General features: G+C 55.2%; 1 protein-coding gene across 1 annotated transcript in view; it reads left to right on the forward strand.

Moving 5' to 3' along the window:
* The first annotated feature begins 9738 nt into the window (after positions 1-9738).
* CMIP (c-Maf inducing protein) overlaps positions 9739-17965 on the forward strand; it is a 234789-nt gene continuing 226562 nt past the window's right edge. The window contains exon 1 of the mRNA XM_060000022.1: positions 9739-10570. Coding sequence (XP_059856005.1) covers positions 10274-10570 — 297 coding nt within the window. The 5' untranslated portion in view covers positions 9739-10273. The remainder of the gene's footprint in view (positions 10571-17965) is intronic.

Raw genomic sequence — 17965 nt, forward strand, 5'->3', positions numbered from 1 at the left:
TCCTTGAGGTATCACGGGGACAGTATATTAACTGATCTCTTTGCCTGTCTTGGAAGTGCTTTGAAAACTGTAATGCAGGGAACACATTTTCTTGGCAAAAACCACCTTACTGAGCACCCGTTGCATGCAGGTTAAGAAGCTACAGGTCCTGCCCCAGGTGGTCCAGGCCAGGGGAGTGTCACAGGGCGGCGTGGAGAGGCAATAACAATGCTGTCATGCCTGTCCCCCCTGACTCCCACAGCTCAAAATGAAACAGTGAGGACAGCCAGCAAAGTTCCAGCATTTTCCATTGTCTACTGTAAAAGGCTTTTGCGAAATGTCAGAGATGGTGTTCATCCCCTTCCTCGTCTTTTTCCTCTCTTTTTGAGAGACATGGGCTAACAGAGAAATTATAAAAAACATGATTGGGGCTAAAATAGGCAACATGGCGTGGTGGCTAAGAGAAGGAGTCTGGTACCAGATTGGCTGAGTTCAAGTGTGACCTTGGCAAGTTAATTAACCTCCCTGCTTGTCAGTTTCCTCATCCGTACAATGGGCACAGTAAACCTCATTGCAATTTTGTGAGGATTAATTTAAAGGAATCCACATAGGCGAAGTGCTTACACCAGTGGCTGGCACACAGTAAGCCCTATGTGGTTATTTGCTACTATTATTAATAAAGTCAAGAAACGCACAAGGTTGGGGAACACAATGAAAGAAGTAGTTGTTATTTGGGATAAGACGTTTCTTGGGGTGGGGGGGGTCTGACCAGATCACAGTGGCCCACCTGACCGTCCTCCTCACCTCTAAGGAGCGGGTTGCCAGCAGCCATATTTGTGCAGCTCGGCTCGGACACTGGCTAGGGTGGGCATCTGGGCCAACTGAGCAACCAAGTTCTTCCCTTAGAACTGGACCAAAAGAGAGCTCCTAGTTTGTTGATCCTGCTGGTCTCTCGAGTGGTCACCTTCTGTCAGGCGGAGGCAACACAGCAGAGAAAGCCAGGATGGGGGGGAAGGATGAGTCAGCGAGAAGCAGGTACACAGGGCAGAGAGAAGCTCCTGGGTCCCTGGCTTCTGGCTCTTGCTGAGACCTGCCTACCTTTATGCCCTTGGGGTTCTGGGAGATACCCTCGATTCCTGAAAAGCCATTTCCACCCTTTCTGAAGCTACTCTGATTGGTTTCTGTTGCAGCCGGGGTCTTGGTGAATACCTGGATGCCGCAGCCTGACTTCCCCGTGTTTCTTTGCGTCTGCGAGGGTCTGCTCCCTGGAGTTAGTAGAGGAAAATGTCCACTCCTCTCCTGTCAGCCCAAGCAGACTGCAGTTTCAGTTTCCTGCTGTGGTTGAAGAAAGAAGGGACCAGGAGTTGAGCAACCATTTATTTCCCTACCATGTATTGGGCACTGACTTCTTCCTAAACCTTGTTCTGGGCACTTTACATGCATTATCTCATTTGCTCGATTGTGAGTATCACGATTGGGTCTCTGTTTCACAGATGAAGAGACTGAGGTTCCGAGGGGTTAAGAGGTTTGGTTAGTATCACCCACCTGAGTAAGGTGGACAGCTGGGCTCCAGATCCAAAGTTTGTGCTTTCAGCCTCCTTCCCATCCTACCTGGAGCCCCTGGATGGCATCCTTCTGCTCTCCTGCTCTGGGATCTCGCACAAACCCTTGATCGTGCCTCAGCTGATGAAAGGGGGGTGTGGGGAAGTTTGGGAAGAGCCACACGTACTCCACACATGTAACACGTTTCCCTGCCCCCCTCCGATACTTCCTTTCCTTTTGCTTCTTAGCAACTGACTCAGAGCGGATGAAGGGGAAAGAAGTGAGGTCACATTTAAATTGGTCAATTTGAGCAGCTCACCGCAAAGGCTGGTGTGGGAGAGAGATGCAATTAATCTGAAAAACACAGTGGTTTTTATTTTTAAAAATATGATCCATGGCCTTCAGTCCTCCGTGGAGCTGTGCCAGGCATCCACTTCCACGAGTCAGCAGCAGCCTGGCCTTCGGGCTCTTCATAAAGTCCCCGTGAATTTTAACACAAACGAATGGCATTCGTCTTCATTTTAAAAAGTGAAACAAATCAATGCGTGTTCATTGTAGAAAATTTGGGCTTGGGGGGTGGGAAGAGAGGCATAAAGAAGAAAACAAATATTTCCCTGTAATTGTTACAGCCGTGTAATGCTTAGATTAGTCAGCCACGAAAGGAACAGACCACAATACGTGCACCAACACAGATGGATTGCAAAAATTGTTATGCCGCATCAAAGGGGTCAGACCCGAAGGAGGATGTATCTTTTGACTCTATTTATATGCGGTCCAAGAAGTAGTGACAGTAGGCAGATCGGGGGTTGCCTAGGTCCGGAAGTGGGTGGCTGGAATCAACGGCAGAGGAGCGTAAGAAACTTTTCTTGGGTTGTGGGAATGTTCTACGTCAGTACCTTGATTGGGGTGGTAGTTACCTGGATGTAGACATTCGTCAGCCCTTATCAACCTGTTCTTTTAAAGTGGGTGCGTTTTATTTCATGTAAATTATACTTTGATAATGTTGATTTCAAAAGGGAAAAGAATGAGCTGTAATCCCACCACTCCAGAGGTAACCGCTATTAAGGTTTTGGTGTGTGTATATAAATGAATCCACTGATTGTGTGTAACAAAGATTAGTTCCAGATAAATGTTCAATCCTCTGTGATACTTTAAAAAAAAAATTAACCTCAGATTTAATTATTTGGGGAGAGTGAGAAAGAAAGGCAGAGCGGGTGGTACTCCATGTTCCTTTGATGCCCACCTTTGCACCCCCAAATCCCCCAAACCAGAGAAGTGGGCAGGGTGGCACAGTCATCACTCAGCCACCCAGTATCAAAGGCTGTGAAGTAGCAATCGTGCTCCCACCCGCTCCTCCCTTCTTCCCCACCCGTGAGCCTAGAAAATGGGCTGACTTCACATCAGCTCAGAAGCAGAAGGGGGATGTTCCCCAACTTCAGGATGAAAACATGACTCCTCTCCCTATACCAGGAGAATAAGCACATTTTATTATTCAATCAGTACATTAAATGCCATCGGTACAGAGTGTGTGTTCCGTCATGCTGGTGTCTCATGCCTATTAAAAATGAGGTTCGGGGGCTTCCCTGGTGGCGCAGTGGTTGAGAGTCTGCCTGCCGTTGCAGGGGACACCGGTTCGTGCCCCGGTCCGGGAGGATCCCACACGCCGCGGAGCGGCTGGGCTCGTGAGCCATGGCCGCTGAGCCTGCGCGTCCGGAGCCTGTGCTCCGCAACGGGAGGGGCCGCAACAGTGAGAGGACCGCGTACCGCAAAAAAAAAAAAAAAAAAAAAAACTGAGGTTCGGGAATGCTCTCCTGGATGATGTAATTTTGAGACAGTTTTCAGGTGGAGCTTCCAGAGCGTTTCCCAAAAGCAACAGTGCCATGAGCAGCTATGAAATTAAGAACAAACGATTCTGTCGTCTGCTTTTGGTGCTTGGCATATGATTACAGGCATGGCTTCATGCCATTAAAGGGCTCCAAAAACACGACTCAAAACAGGTTGCACCTTATTCATCCTGTGGGTCCTCGTGTTCCTTGACAGTCTGATAAAGCTGGCTGCGAGTTTCCTCCGGCCCCTGGGAAGTGGCATCTGAGGAAGGACGTGCCGTTGCATGAACGTGGACAATATAATCTCCCCCAGACTGGGAACCTCAGGCTGGCTGGGGAGCAGCCTGTACCAGCTGACAGGGTGGGAAAAATGTCTTCCTTTAAACGAGGGGTTCTCAATCGGGGCTGATTTTGCCTCCCAGGTGACATGGGGTAACGTCTGGGGACATTTTGGTTGTCACAAATTGTGGCTGCTCCTGGCATCTGTGGGTTAAGGCCAAGGATTCTGCTAAACACCCTGAAGTCGTCAGGACAGCTGTCTACCGCCAAGAATGATCCAGCCGTAAATGTTAATGGCGCCGAAGTTGAAAACCTGCGAAGGTGCTGTATTGGGTATCTGTATCCCAGTTGTTGGGCAGATGGGAAACGTTTGGAGAAGTGATCTAGAGGAGCACCTGCGATCAGGGCCGTGGAAACATGGGTTCTAAAGTGGCAGTGGCAACACAAAATAGCCAACGCTTATTCTAAGTGCTAACGCAGTGCCCGGCTGTGAGCTCAACATTCATTATCTCACTTAATTCCTATGACTCTGGAAAAAGGTACCGTTGCAGTTGCATTTTATAGTAAATCAACCAAAGATACACACAGCTGGTAAAGGAAAGGGCAAGGAGTTTGTTTTCTTCCTCGCATACTTTTTTTTTTGAGGGGGGATGATTGGGGGAGGAGGGGTGTCTGATTCCCCTCGCTTGACTATGAGCCCATGAGGGCAGCATCCTGTGTGAGCTGGATCTGTAGTCCCCAACAAAGTCCTTGGCACTCAGTAGGTGCTAACAGACACATGTTTAATGGAACTGAATGAAAGAAGGAAGGAAGGAAGCAGGGCAAGGTGGCCTAGTGGTTAGAACGTTGGTGTTGCAGTTTGATTTCCAACCATTCAACAGATAACCATAGAGCATCTTCTCTGGGCCAGAACAGGCAGGGACCTGCTCAAGCTGACCTATACTGGCTCATGAGAGCTGATTGTTAATTTTTCATGAATTTTGCAAGCTGGTTGTCAAACAGCCATTAAACAAGATTGAATTAATATAAAGTTACGATTAAATAAATCATATTCTTAAAAAGGTAATAAAACTCACCACTTCCTAATTATTTGACTACATATTATACTACATTTTGTATCTCCATTCTGTAGGTTATTTATGTCTCTTTCAGGGGTCGCCAAACTTCTTCTGTAAAAGGGCCAGGTAGTAAATATTTTAGCCTTTGTAAGCCATGAGCTGAGTCTGGCCCCTCAGCCACTGTTTGCTGCCCCCTGGAATGTTCTATCCGTAGGGTAGAAACACTCTACAATGGGGTGCGTCTCTTCCCAACTTCACGTTCAGTGATGCATGTTGATAACCTGAAAACAGCCATGGTGGGAATATTTCCAACTGGGGAATTGTCAAATGCTATAAATCAGGGCTTCCCCGCCCCCCGCAAGCCGATGGTTAAACATTTCACCAGCACGCCACCGGACACAGTGATGCGCGGAGCTGGAATGGACCCTGCCCTCTTGCAGGGTACAGTGTGTTGGGTTCGTGCACCCTTTCATAGCTGGGGGCGGGGGCAAGGAGGGAGCTGGGCAAAGGCTGCTGGAGACCAGTCCGAGGAGGACACCCACCTGTGGGCGTCTGCCGGAAGGGGCAGGGCTGCTAGAAGCAGGTGCTTAGGTGGTCCTCTCCTAGGGCTGGCTGTCAGCTCCTAGGCTCTCCTCCCCACCAGGGACCCCTTTGTGGGCAGCCAGGGTAACAGGTCTGTCTTTCCGCTCTGAGTTGGCTCCAGGGGTGACTTGAGGGACCTTGGGGTTGAGATGTGAGCTCACGAGGGCAGTTCCCTGCCTGCTCACTGCATTCTCCCAGCTCCTCAGGCGGAGTAGCTTCACCACCAGTATGGCCCGGGGTAAGCCCGTAGTGGTAATAAGTCTCCCACTTGCTGACCCGAGTGGGAGAGGTACTTCCAGTGAGCAGGTGAGAGCAGAACGTTGCTCTTTGGGACTGCCAGCAAAGAATGCAGAACATGGCAGCTCTGTCTAGTGACCTTTGTGAGTCAACTGGCCAGGGGGGGCCCGAGGAGAGTGAAGCGTTTGTGAACTTGCGTGCCCTTCCTGCTGCTCCATAACCCTCTGAAGTTTGACGCCGGGAGGGTGAACTCTAAGGGGCCTGCACTGTTCTCTGCAGAGTCAGGGTTCTCGTGGCACCAAGGATGACCTGGGTACATGATCCATCAATGGAAACTTGATGGGCTTGTGTCTCCTACAGAGGCTGGCGGGCTGGAGGGAGGGGACTTCTGAAGGAATCTGACAGCTGGACTTACTCATTTTTAGGTCAGGAACCTGGGACAGTGGGAGGCGAGGGGCTCTGCGTATCACCAGCTATCAACGTGTCCCACCTTCTCACACCCTCACTTACTGACCTCGACCTACTGCCTGCGCGTGCCTAGGCAACAGAGGATAGGAGAGTCTGACCAAAAGTCACTGCCTATTTGCCTGCAGGCACTGTGTGCCGCTGTCCACCAGGAGCTCCTGGTTTCTGTTCTCAAGGAACTTCTGGCAGCATCTTGGGGGCTCCATATCACTGACGTCAAACTCAGGCCAAGAAATATTCTTATTGAAAGATGACATTGATCAGATTCAACACTTTCTTCCTGAGTCCCTGCTCAGGAAAACCTTAACAAAGGAGGAGCGGGAAAAACATGGACTTCCAGGTCAGAATTTCGGGTACAAATCTTGGCTGGATCCCTATGGTTGTCTGATCCTCTCTGAGACTCAACTTCCTCGCCCTTAAGATGGGGATGGTAAGAATTTTTGCCTTCTGGGTTGGTTGGAAGAAAGGAGAACAAATATCGATATATAATGCCCCCACAGGACAGGAATAAAGATGCAGACGTAGAGAATGGACCTGAGGACGGGGGAGGGGGAAGGGTAAGCCGGGATGAAGCGAGAGAGTGGCATGGACATATATACACTACCAAATGTAAAACAGATAGCTAGTGGGAAGCAGCCGCATAGCACAGGGAGATCAGCTCGGTGCTCTGTGACCACCTAGAGGGGTGGGATAGGGAGGGTGGAAGGGGGGACGTAAGAGGGAGGAGATATGGGAACATATGTATGTGTATAGCTGATTCACTTTGTTATAAAGCAGAAACTAACACACCATTGTAAAGCAATTATACTCCAATAAAGATGTTAAAATATATATATATATGTCTATATATATAACACCCCCAACATAGTACCTGGCACTTGGGTGCTGGTCATTTTATCATGCTGTTCCTGTTTAATGCTTACAGATCAACCACCATATCAAGCAGTGTTGAGGATGTCTGGATAAAATCAGGGATCCTCTGCCTCCTGGTGAATCACGTTCTGCTGAAGTTTTGCCCCCTGAACAGGGGGAGGAGGGTCCACAGATGTCCCTCGAGTGGACAGCAGCTGCTTTGTCTGCCACCGAGCCTCCCCACTCCATGATTTCCTGCTGGACCCCATCACCTCCCTCCCGGGTACCCTCAACAGCCTCCTCACCAGCCTCCCTGCCTCCAGGCTGCCGCTCTGCAAATCTTGTCCATGTCATGCTGTGGCCAGTGACCTTATGAAGGTGACAAGTCGCTCCCTGCATGCCCCACATGGTAGCTTCCCACTGCTCTCCCACTCTCCCACTGCTCTCAGGGCAGAGTCTGGTCCCTGGGCCTGCATTTCAAGGTACTGCCCGCTCAGCCCCTGCTCACCTCTGAGGCCTCTGCCCTGCATCCCCTGGCCTCCTTGCATGCCTTGGCAAAATGTCTGGGGCTCCCCTGGTGGCACAGTGGTTAAGAATCCGCCTGCCAATGCAGGGGACACAGGTTCAAGCCCTGGTCTGGGAAGATCCCACATGCCGCAGAGCAACTAAGCCCGTGTGCCACAACTACTGAGCCTACGCTCTAGAGCCCGCGAGCCACAACTACTGAGCCCGTGCACCACAACTACCGAAGCCCACGCGCCTAGAGCCTGTGCTCCGCCACAAGAGAAGCCACCACAAGGAGAAGCCCGAGCACCGCAACGAAGAGTAGCCCCCGCTCGCTGCAACTAGAGAAAGCCCGCGTGCAGCAACGAAGACCCAACGCCGCCAAAAATAAATAAAAAACAACAAAAAAAAGTCTGGAGTTTCCTGCACAGGCTGAGGGTCTTCCCACCTCTTTGCCTTTGTATGTGCCGTCCCCCCTTCCAGGAGCACCTTTCCCCTTCTTTACCTGATTCCTAAAGACCTCTTGGAGTCAGGACGTGTCCCCAGTGCCACAGCCCGGCTGGGTTAGATACGCCCCTCCCCCTCCCTGTAGCCCCAAGCACAGTGCGGTCATTGTCTTTACATGGTCTTAGACCCTGAGCTCCGCACCGGGGCCCAGTCCTGGCTAGCCAAGTGAGCCTGGCAGTCTCCCTGCATCCTCACCTGCAGGAGGGGATGCTGATGGGTCAACCCTGTGTCATGGGTTGCTGTGAGAAGGAAAAGTTGCCTGCGTGCTTAGGACGCGGGGAATTACTCCTGCAACCGGCAAACAGCAGGAGCTCAATCAAGGTTCGGACAACAGACCTAACCCCCTTGGCGGCGTGGCCTGGGCGTCTTGGTCACAACCACCTGCCATCCCCACCTCCGGCATCCACGTCTGTGTCACCGGGTGGGGTCTCTGGCTTGCCTGACTCCTCCTTGCTTGATGGTTTTCTCAAGGCCGTTGATGTTCAGAACTTCAAGAACAGAATTTGCCAGGAGGCTGTGGGGAGTCAGTGAATTCCCCATTTTCCCGCCTAACTGTGCCTCCCCAGGGCTCACGAGGAGAGAACAGCTCTGCCCGTCTCCTGGGCAGGCTGGAGATGCGTCTTCTCTGGTGAGGGACACATGCGGGGGCCCTGCCTTCCACCCTGGCCCCAGCCCTGGTCGGAATCAAGTGAGAGTGTTTTGGGGGGCCCTCATCTTGTATGTTCTTGGGAGAGAGGGGGAGGGGGCAGTCCCCACTGTAGGGCTGCCGTGGACAAACTTCGACACTCATGATGCAATTCAACGCATGCTCACACACTTGTGTGTTCACTACAGAGACACCTTCACTTAACAAAAAAGGCACAGACCTGGGGGTTTTAATGATATTAACTGCAGAAGTGCGTGGATGTGAGAAAGCCCCACCTCAGAGCAGAGCACTTGCTGCGTGGCTTTTGGTGCCACTCCTGATGGCAGAAAGGGAACGTTTTTTTTGTTGCACAGCTGGCGTTCCCGAGTGACACCATAGCTCATTCCCCAAAGGGGCTTCCAGTATGATTCTCTCACAGCTCTGCGCAGGACCTGGGGATGCAGAGATGAATGACCCGGTCCCGGCCTGAGGGGAGAGGTAAAGAGGCTGGAGCTGCTGGGGTGCAGGCAGAGGAGGGGGGCGCCGGTAACGCTGGGGAGGGATTTTGTTGTCTAGGTTCCTATTAGGAGCTAATCAGACTCCAGGGGCAGAAGGAAGGAGTGGGGCTGAGGAGCCTGTCCCATCCCCCCAGTAGGCCTGAGGACCCCAAGGGCCACGGCGGGCAGACATTTCTAAATGACCAGGAGGCCTGCAGAGTGCTGCAGGCTGAGCCAGGGCAGCGTGGCTCATTCCCCGGATAACTGACGGGACACATTCAGTTCAAGGAAATATCTCTGTCTTGTGGCGCCATCTGGCCAGCCAGGTGGACAGCTTCCTGCCTGCGGTCCTGTCCCCACACCTTCGGCCCGGCCCAGCCCGGCCCCGGTCCCTCGGGTTTGCACCTGGCCGCACCTCCGCCATCCGCGTGCACAGGTTTCGGGGCGCTGACATTTCGGATCCCGGCTGGCCGCGGGGGTAAGGGTGGGCTGCGGGGGCCGCGGCGCGTTCTCAGAACCGTCGGGCAGGCGGGCCGCGCGGCTCAACACCGGCCTGGGCACCGGCGGGGGCGCGGCTCGGCGTGACGTCACGCGCCCCGCCCCCGAGGCCCCCGCCCACTCCCCAGGTTCCGGGCGGGGCGGGCCCGGGCCTGCCAGGGCTCGCCCGCCCCAGCCCCCTCCCCGGGGGCCGCCCCCTCCCGTCGAGCCGCGCCTCGGCCCCTCGCGTCCCCGCCCGGCGACGGACTCCGCCTGCGAGAGGCCGAAGCCGCGGCGGCAGCCGCCGTTGCCGCCATTGACGTCAGAGGGGCGGGCACATGACCCCGCGGGGACCAATCGCGCGGGCGCCGAGCGGCTTCTGCAATCTCTCAACTGAGCCGGCCCCCGCGGCCCCCGCCGCACACTCGCCCGCGGACGGCCGCCCAGACACACGTACTGTACACACGAGCGGGCGGCGGGGCCGAGACACGCCCGCCCGCGCGGCCCCCGCTCGCCGCCGCCGCCACCGGGCCCCCGGCCCCCCCGCCGGCGCTGCCCCGCGTCCCCGCCCGCCCGCCCCTCCGCCGAGCCGGTCCGGCCGCCGCGAGCATGCATCCGACGAGCTAGGAGGAAGCCGGAGCCCCGCAGGAAGGACCGAGCGCCGGCCGCCCGCCCGCCCGCCCGCCCGGGCCCCTCCCTTGCGGGGCGCCCCCAGCCCCACACCCCCCCACCTTCCTGGGGGGTGGGGGGGTGCGGGACGCCGACCGGGGGCCCCGCCGCCCGGGCAGCCGGGACAGCCCCTCTCCCCGCCCCCGGCCCCCTCCCCGGCCCGGCCGGCCGGCCATGGATCTGACCAGCACCTCGGGCGGCGGCGATTCCCGGCAGATCGAGGAGACCAAGCCGCTGCTGGGGGGTGACGTGCCGGCCCCCGAGGGCACGAAGATGGGCGCCGTGCCCTGCCGCCGGGCCCTTCTGCTGTGCAACGGGATGAGGTACAAACTGCTGCAGGAGGGCGACATCCAGGTCTGTGTCATTCGGCACCCGCGGACCTTTCTCAGCAAGATCCTCACCTCGAAATTCCTGAGGCGCTGGGAGCCGCACCACCTAACGCTGGCCGACAACAGCCTGGCGTCCGCCACGGTGAGTCGCTCTGCGCGGCGGCGCGCCTGCACCCCCGCGCCTCCCCTCGGGGCCCGGGAGGCGCCCCCTCCCACCGGCTGCCCCCTGCCTGCCGCTGCACCTGGAGCCCGGGGCCTGCAGGGCGCCGGGGGGCGGGAAGAACCGGGCGCCCCCTTCCTGGCCTGGGCTCCGGACTGGATTGTGGAATCCGAAGCTCTGCCCTGCCGGCGGGCTCGGGGAGACCCTTAGAATTATGGAGAGGATCTGGCCCACCCCGGACTGAGCATTTGGGTACCTCCGGGCCCAGCGCTTGTGTTAATTACGGATGGGACCTTGGGATAGACCCCCGAGGCTGGGCCCTGATGGTGGTGGGGTTCCCTTTCGGAAAGCACATCTGGATCTGCGGCGGATGGGAAAACAAAACAACCAGAAAAAAAAACAAAAAAACAAAAAAACCCCAACAACCTCAAAACCCCAAAACCCAAAGAATTTCCAGAAGCCAGTTCCTTTCTTTGCTCTCTACCCGTCTTTTTCCTGCCCGGGCTGGCAGGCAAAACTGGGTGCTTCCCTTTCTGAAAAAATTTCACTGACACACTGGGAGGGTGGAAGTGGAGGGGGAGGGGGAGGGAGAGGGGGCAGGGGTCCTGGGCTATCTCCTCCCCACGGGGGGCGGTCAAGTTCTAGTGCGGAAGCTGGCCTGTGGGGTTCTGGTCTTGTATAGTCTATGCAGTATTGTATACGTGTGTTTTGTTGCTGGAGGTTTTATTATGTTATTGTTACTGTTCTAAAATACATGGCTGGCACTGGGTCGCCCTCATGAGAGGGAGAGAAGTCATCGATCTGTTTCTGAAATCAAATCTGCAAGGTGGAGAGAGAGGGCTGCGGTGGGGTCGCAGCGGGGGAGGGTGGCGGGCAGGAGCCGGAACAGGATGCTTTGTGTTTTGAAAGGAGGACAGTTTAAAGCACCAGCTCTGCTTGGGCCCGAGCCTTGCTGTGAGGGGGTCCCGTCCTCTATGGAGAGGTGGCACGTCTTCCCCAGAATGCACGCTCCCCTCTGGGGCAACCGTGATCCGGTTCACTAAGCACGGTGGTCGGGGCGGGGGCGCTGAATCTAACGCCTGCCCACACCTGTGCCAAGAAAACCCAGCCGGGAAACAGGGTGTCGCTTACATAGCATGTCACAAACGTGTAGCATGTGCAGACATTTCCCCGGCATCCATGTTCCCTTGGCAGTGTGTCACAGGCTGTGACACATGCTCCAGGGAATGGGGAGGGGGAAAAGTTAGCAGAAGAAACCATACTCCTTGAAACAGCTCCCCCCCGGCCCCCCCCCCCAGGGCACTGAAGCACACGAGGACTTTTATTCTGAATTTTGGGTCCGACGTACTCAGAACACCTATTTTTTCTTTCCTGTGGGCACACTGGTGCAATCTGCAAAGGCTGCTTTCTCGGGGAGGATCCCTGGTTGGCGAGAAGCGGTCCAGTCCCAGTCTCAGGCTCGTGCACGTTCTCAAACCTGTCCCGAGCCACAGGCCTCGGCATTTGGCTTTTCACTTGATGGAGGGAGAGCCGCAGAAAATTCGCCAGCGCGCAGTGTTTCAGATTCAGGGAGGAACTGGTGTCCTCAGTAGTTCCCTGCCTGGGGTCAGCAGCCTCCAGATCTGGCTTCAGAATTTTCCCCTGGCCGGGGCTGGGGAAGCTTTATTTTTCTTTCTGTCACCCCTTAAAGTGAAGGGGAGTTGGGGAGGAGAAGATGGCTGGGAGGCACAGTGACCCTCCGTGGGAAGGACAGGCCGAGCTCCCGTGCTCCCCCGGGAGAAGCCAGGAGCTGTGCTGTGCTGCCCACGGCTGGGGGAAGCCAGCTTTGGAGGCTCAAGGTGCCCCTCCCCCTCCCCCAGTTTACCTCTGATTGCTCAAGAGGTGTCTGTTGGAGAGAGAGAGTGGGGAGGAAGGGCGCCTGAAGCCCTGCGCTGGCTTCTCAAGCAGGCGTGGTGGTGGCACCTTCGTCTTCTTGGGCCTCTCTGGAGAGGAGCCGTGATTTTCTGGACTGGGGGCCGAGGGCCATCCGTGGCACAAGATTTGTCTCGCAGAGCCTTGCTGTGGCGTTGGGAAGCGAGGAGGGAGGAACTACGCGCGAGTGTCCAATGGGCTGTCCCCTTTCTCCGCCTGTCGTTGGCGAGCCCCGCGGGCAGGGCAGGGAGTGTCCTTACATGTGGCCTTGGTGGGCTCGGGTGGGGTGCACGGCCCTCCCTGCCGGGGCCTGTGAGCGTGGAGGGGGGCTGCTGAGGCCGTGGCCTCCAGGGCAGGGGTGTGGGTGGCACCACCACTGGGGACCTTGTCCCGTCCTGAGACACCTGGTTGTTGGTGTGTCCAGGCCCCCCACCCCCCACCCCCGCGGGAAGCAAAGCAGGCCCCTGAGGGGTTTCCCTGAGGCCCGGGCGTTATGTAATCTGTCTGCATTTTGTAGTGCGGCCCAAGCACTCAATTGAGAAATGGGAGCCCAAACGAAGCAAAGGTGAATCTGAGTGCAGCTCACTCCAACGGAAAGCCCCCTGTGGCCCAGCCGCGAGCTGCTGGGTGTGTCGGGCGTTCTGTATTGGTCACAGCCTTCCATGAAGTGTACGTCATCCTTTTGTTAAGCCCTCTACACAGCTCACCTCAGAACCATCTGGTAATTATCTGGTTAATTGTGTGGGCTTCAGGCGCAAGACTCAGAGTGATTGATCTAGATTCAAACCCATAAACAAACCCAATACACCCTCTGCCCAAACCGTTTTCAGGGTCTGTCTGCACTGATCCAGTCAGTTGGAGGGTAGTCAGAGCTACAGACCAGGCTTCCACGACCCCAGCTGCATCAGGCCTGGGTGGAGGCGTCCGGGGGCTCTCAGTCCCACCCGGCAGGCGCTCCAGCTGGGTACACCCCCCAGGTGGACGGACCTCTCTGCATTCCCTGCCGGGGAGATGGGCTCAGCCTGGGGCCCCGGGGGGCCCGCGGCCTCACTCCCTGGCCTGGCTGTAAACTTTGCCTTCTCTGGGGTCAGGTTGGAGCTTGCCCCTGTGCCTATCTGCTGGGCCGGTTACTGATTAAATCCTTGCAGAGTCAACAGTGCCTGACATGGCCGGTGACAGCGCCGGGCCCGATGCACTCTGTGCTGGAGACTTTGGATCCAGAAGACTCATAAACAAAGGAGGAAACACAAAGGCGCCAGTGACCCGGCTGCCGGGAGGGGGACTGGGAGGTGTCCGCCCCTCCCTGGGGTACACACGGCCGCACCTTGCCGGCGGAAGGGTGCATCTGCCCAGGCTGTGGCCTGGACGCCGCTGTTCCTCATTCCTCTCTCACGTCCAGACTTCCCAGTCCCCGGGCCTCCCTGGGCTTTTTGTGGTTGCCAACCATGGTGTCGGCTGTAGCCAAGAAGGTTCGGGTCCGTGGGTCAAGAATCCATTCTGCCGTTCTCGTGTCTGGGCTGAATTTGATCACCTGCTAGGCATGTTTGTCCTCTGGAAGAGGGCTTTGTCCGTGTGCTTTGTCTCCTCTGCACCAAAGAAGTACGAATCAGCTGCTTACCTTTTATTTTACCTTATTTTTTCTAACATGTAGCAGGTGGCATCTCAGAATGGGGAGGGTCCAATCGGTCAAACGGGGGTCAGAGCACAGGCACAGTAGCCTTGACTTGTTTTTTAAATTTTCACCACTCTGCTGCTTCAATTGAAACGTCTGTGGGCTTTCTGTTGTGGAAAGGAAAAGAGGAGTCACCTCAGTTCTCGTCGGTTTCTTTAGTCTGGTGTTTTCTTGGGGGCGGCAACCTTCTGAACTTGGACTTATGCTTACGAAGCGCCTACTGGGTGTCAGAGTGCTGCATTCATCCCGATGGTGGTTCCCCCTTGGGAATTAAAATCTGTGTCCCCCCGAGTAGTCAGAGGTCCCGTGGGAACTCGCCTGTGTGCACACGCACACGCGTGTTCGTTTCTCCGCTTCGTCACCGACACCTCCTCCTTGTGCCCGTCCTCCCCGCTTCTGATTTATGGGATTTTTTTTGTGGCATAAATAAACACAAAGCATTTTTTTTTCTTTCAGTGCCATTTGTCATAAGATTTTGGAGTATATCAAATTTGTTGCCCAGGTTACTTGTCTGATTGGAGGTGGTGGAGGGGAGGGGCTGAGACAGAAGCAGAGGAAAAAAATCTGAATTCCCTGTAAACAGCACACGTGGTCTGCCTTCCCCAGGCTGCAGTAAAGAAGAGCATTTTAAGGAGGGAGTAGTTTTGATGCTGCCATTCTCCTGGCGCAACCCGAGATGCCTTTTCTAGCCGCTGGCAAAGTTGTACCAGGCCAGGTTGAAGGTGTCTCACTCGCTGCCCATGGCTGGGCTTTGCTGCCGAGCTGGCTGGGGCTCCGTGGCCCACAGGTGGCTGTGTATAGTGTTGCCCGCTCCTCTGTGCCAACCGGGGAGCCCGCTGACTCACCTGGCAGTGGGAGAGGGCATTTCTGGGGCACCACGTCCGGTGAGGCTTAGGGGGAGCCTGGTGGCCGTGTCATCCTAAAAAACCAAAGCTCTCTGAGGGTGCCTCACTGCCGGCCTCAGCTTGGCCCACATGGATGGTATCCCCTTGGTGTTTTGGTGGAATAAACATCTGAGATGGTCAAGTTATGCCTTTGATTAAAGGATTAAGTGAGATTCAGCAAGGCAGCCAAATGGTTCACGGCGTCTCCACCGTGGGGCAACACAACGGGGTTTGCTGCCACTTGCACCGGGCTCTGGATTCTGAGGTTACAACTTCCTGGCTGTGTGACTTTTGGAACGTTGCTTTGCTTTCCCGTGCCGGGGCTTGCTTTTCCTCCAAGGGGGTGGGATAATCCTACCTCATTTACAGGGTTGCTGAAAGGATTGGGGATCACTCAGACTAGCACCTAGCAGGACGGCCAGCACACAGTAGGGGTATGACAAGGGGTCTGTATTCCACTTTGTGTTTTCCTAATTACCCTGAGAGTGCTTCAGGAAATTCTGCCCAAATGCAAGGGATTATTGCTACTTAAAAACGGGCAGTCTCTAGAGGAAAGTCTCCTGAGATGAGCGGTGCATTTGGGAAAGTTAGGGGTATTTAGTGGATCTGGTATGTGTGAGAGCAATGAAATTGTTGAAAGCAGTTTAAGAAAAATTTCTCAGGGGGCACAGTCTGGTTTCCTTTGAAAAAATACAGAACTCTTTTTTTTGGAAAATTGAAATAGTAACGTGCACATCAAATAAATTCAGATGGTACAACAAGGCATATAAGGGAAAATGAAGCTTCTGTCTTATTCCACGGGCCCGTGGCCCCTAGTTCCCCTCCTCGCAGGCCAGCCCTGCATCCTTGCTGAGCATCCTGGGCATTTACACAGTTCTGTGCCGTTATTGTTCATTGGACGGTGTGTTTTGGCAGTCATTCTAGATCTGTGCCTGTGCACAGCTGCTCTTCCCTGCTGCATGGTGTTCCATCATAGAGGGGCACCATAATAATACAGGTAGACCATCCCCTATCACTGGACATTGAGGTTAGCCCCAGGCTTTTGCAGTTTCCAACAAGACACTTTCCACTTTGATTGAGTGGAGTTGTTTGTGTTTCGATAATTTGAATGTTTTTTGCCTCCTTCTTTGGTGAGTGTTAAAATATTTAGTCCTCCAGTGCTTTGCAAGGGTGAGCTGACCCTCCCTCAGAGGGGGGAAGGGCAGTGCTGCCTGGGGTCCCCGCGGTCTGGAGTCATGCTTGGGTCTGGCTCGCTGTCACTGGCTAGGGAGCCTCCTGAGGGTTTGGCCCCCCAGCCCCACCAGGAACTGGTGGGGGGCTCCGGCCAGTCCCGCAGACCTCTGCCCCAAGGACAAGGGTCTGCATGGCCAGGAGAGCTGTTTCCTGCTCCACCTGAGAGCATCGTTTTTGTCCCCAGGCTTCCTGCTTCCCCAGGATGGAAGCCAGGCCGCCTGGCCCCATGGTAGAGAAAAGGAGGAAGTGACAGTGTCTCTTCCCTGCTCCTGGCTCTGGTGACAAGGCACCCAGTGCCTTCAGCGGGCCACCGAGGGAGGCCGTGTGAGGTTGAAAGGAAGTTCAGCTGATACCAGCAGAGCCCTACAAAGGGTGATGAGGCGTGTGTGTGTGTGTGTGTGTGTGTGTGTGTGTGTGTGTGTGTGTGTGTGTATGGGGGAGGTGTTCATGTCTGTTGAGGCAAAGGGGACCACAGAGAACATAGTTTTGGTGCTGAAGTTGATTGTTGTGGTGAAACTGAATGTCCAGTAGCCATTTCTTTACACCTGCCACATACCGGTGTCTGGGGTGTCAGGAAGATGGAGGGAGGAGAACAGCCAGTCGCAGCAGAGGGGTCAGACAGGCAAGCTTGAGTCCTGCCCTTGCAGCGTCCTAGCTGGTGGGTGACCTTGGGCAGGTCACCTAACCTCCCTCCTTATCTGTGAAATTCACATTCTGGGGACTTCCTTTTAGCATGATGTCAGGATTAGGTGGAGTAAGGCATGGCAGTTCATTCAACAGATAAATATCACTGTTTGTAGGCACTTTGAGGAAAACCAGTCTCTGCCCTCCTGGACTAGGGTAGGTGACAGACAATCAACACTGAGTAAGTAATTATAAACTCTGTCTGGCCCCGGAGAAAACAAAGCAGTGGTGGGTGGGGTGTGCGGGGCTTGGGGACCAGGAGCCTTGCTACCCTGCACATGGTGTTCAGGGAAGGAGATGGTATCTAGTGGGGGAGCATTCTTGGCAGAGAGGATGGCAAGTGCAAAGGCCCTGAGGCTGGACCGGACTTAGAGATCACCCAGGGAAGTGCCCGGATCTTAGTAAACGCTATACAGTTGTCATCACCCCTGCCTTCCAGGAGCTGTTGTCATCTATTGGAGAATATTAATGGGCGTCCAGCAATGCTAGGTGCTGGGCGTGTCGACAGCTCCCTGCCCCCGTGGGGCTCGCTTAGTTTCTAGCGCTTCTGGGGTGTGTGTGTTTTATTTAACCCGCTCCCTCCCATAGCGAAGAATAGCAGTGCTTTAAGAGACTCTTAGATTACCAAAACCAGCTCCCTTTGTCCGTGCTGTGTTGCAACGGTTCTAGGACCTAGAACACCCTAATCGCTGAATTCGCCTCAGGCTTTTTTCCCATGGGGAAGCACTGAGTGTGGGGGAAGCGCTGAGCGCCGCGTGTTGCCCAGCAGCCGGGCTGGGCTTCACACCCAGGACTCCCCGCACCCCTGGCACCTTCACTGCCTTCCTTTGTCATGGGTTCTGCTTTCTAGCTGGTATCAGATCGGGAGAGTGTATAAGCAGATGAGGCTGAGTAAACGCACTTTGGAGGGAAGCAGAAGAGCTGGATTCTCCAGCCCCCTGCCGGGTGGGCAGGACTCCGCGGGGCGGGGCAGCGGAGGCTTCCCTGGGGCCG

The sequence above is a fragment of the Delphinus delphis genome, chromosome 20 (assembly GCF_949987515.2).
Source record: "Delphinus delphis chromosome 20, mDelDel1.2, whole genome shotgun sequence".
NCBI classification, from domain to species: domain Eukaryota; kingdom Metazoa; phylum Chordata; class Mammalia; order Artiodactyla; family Delphinidae; genus Delphinus; species Delphinus delphis.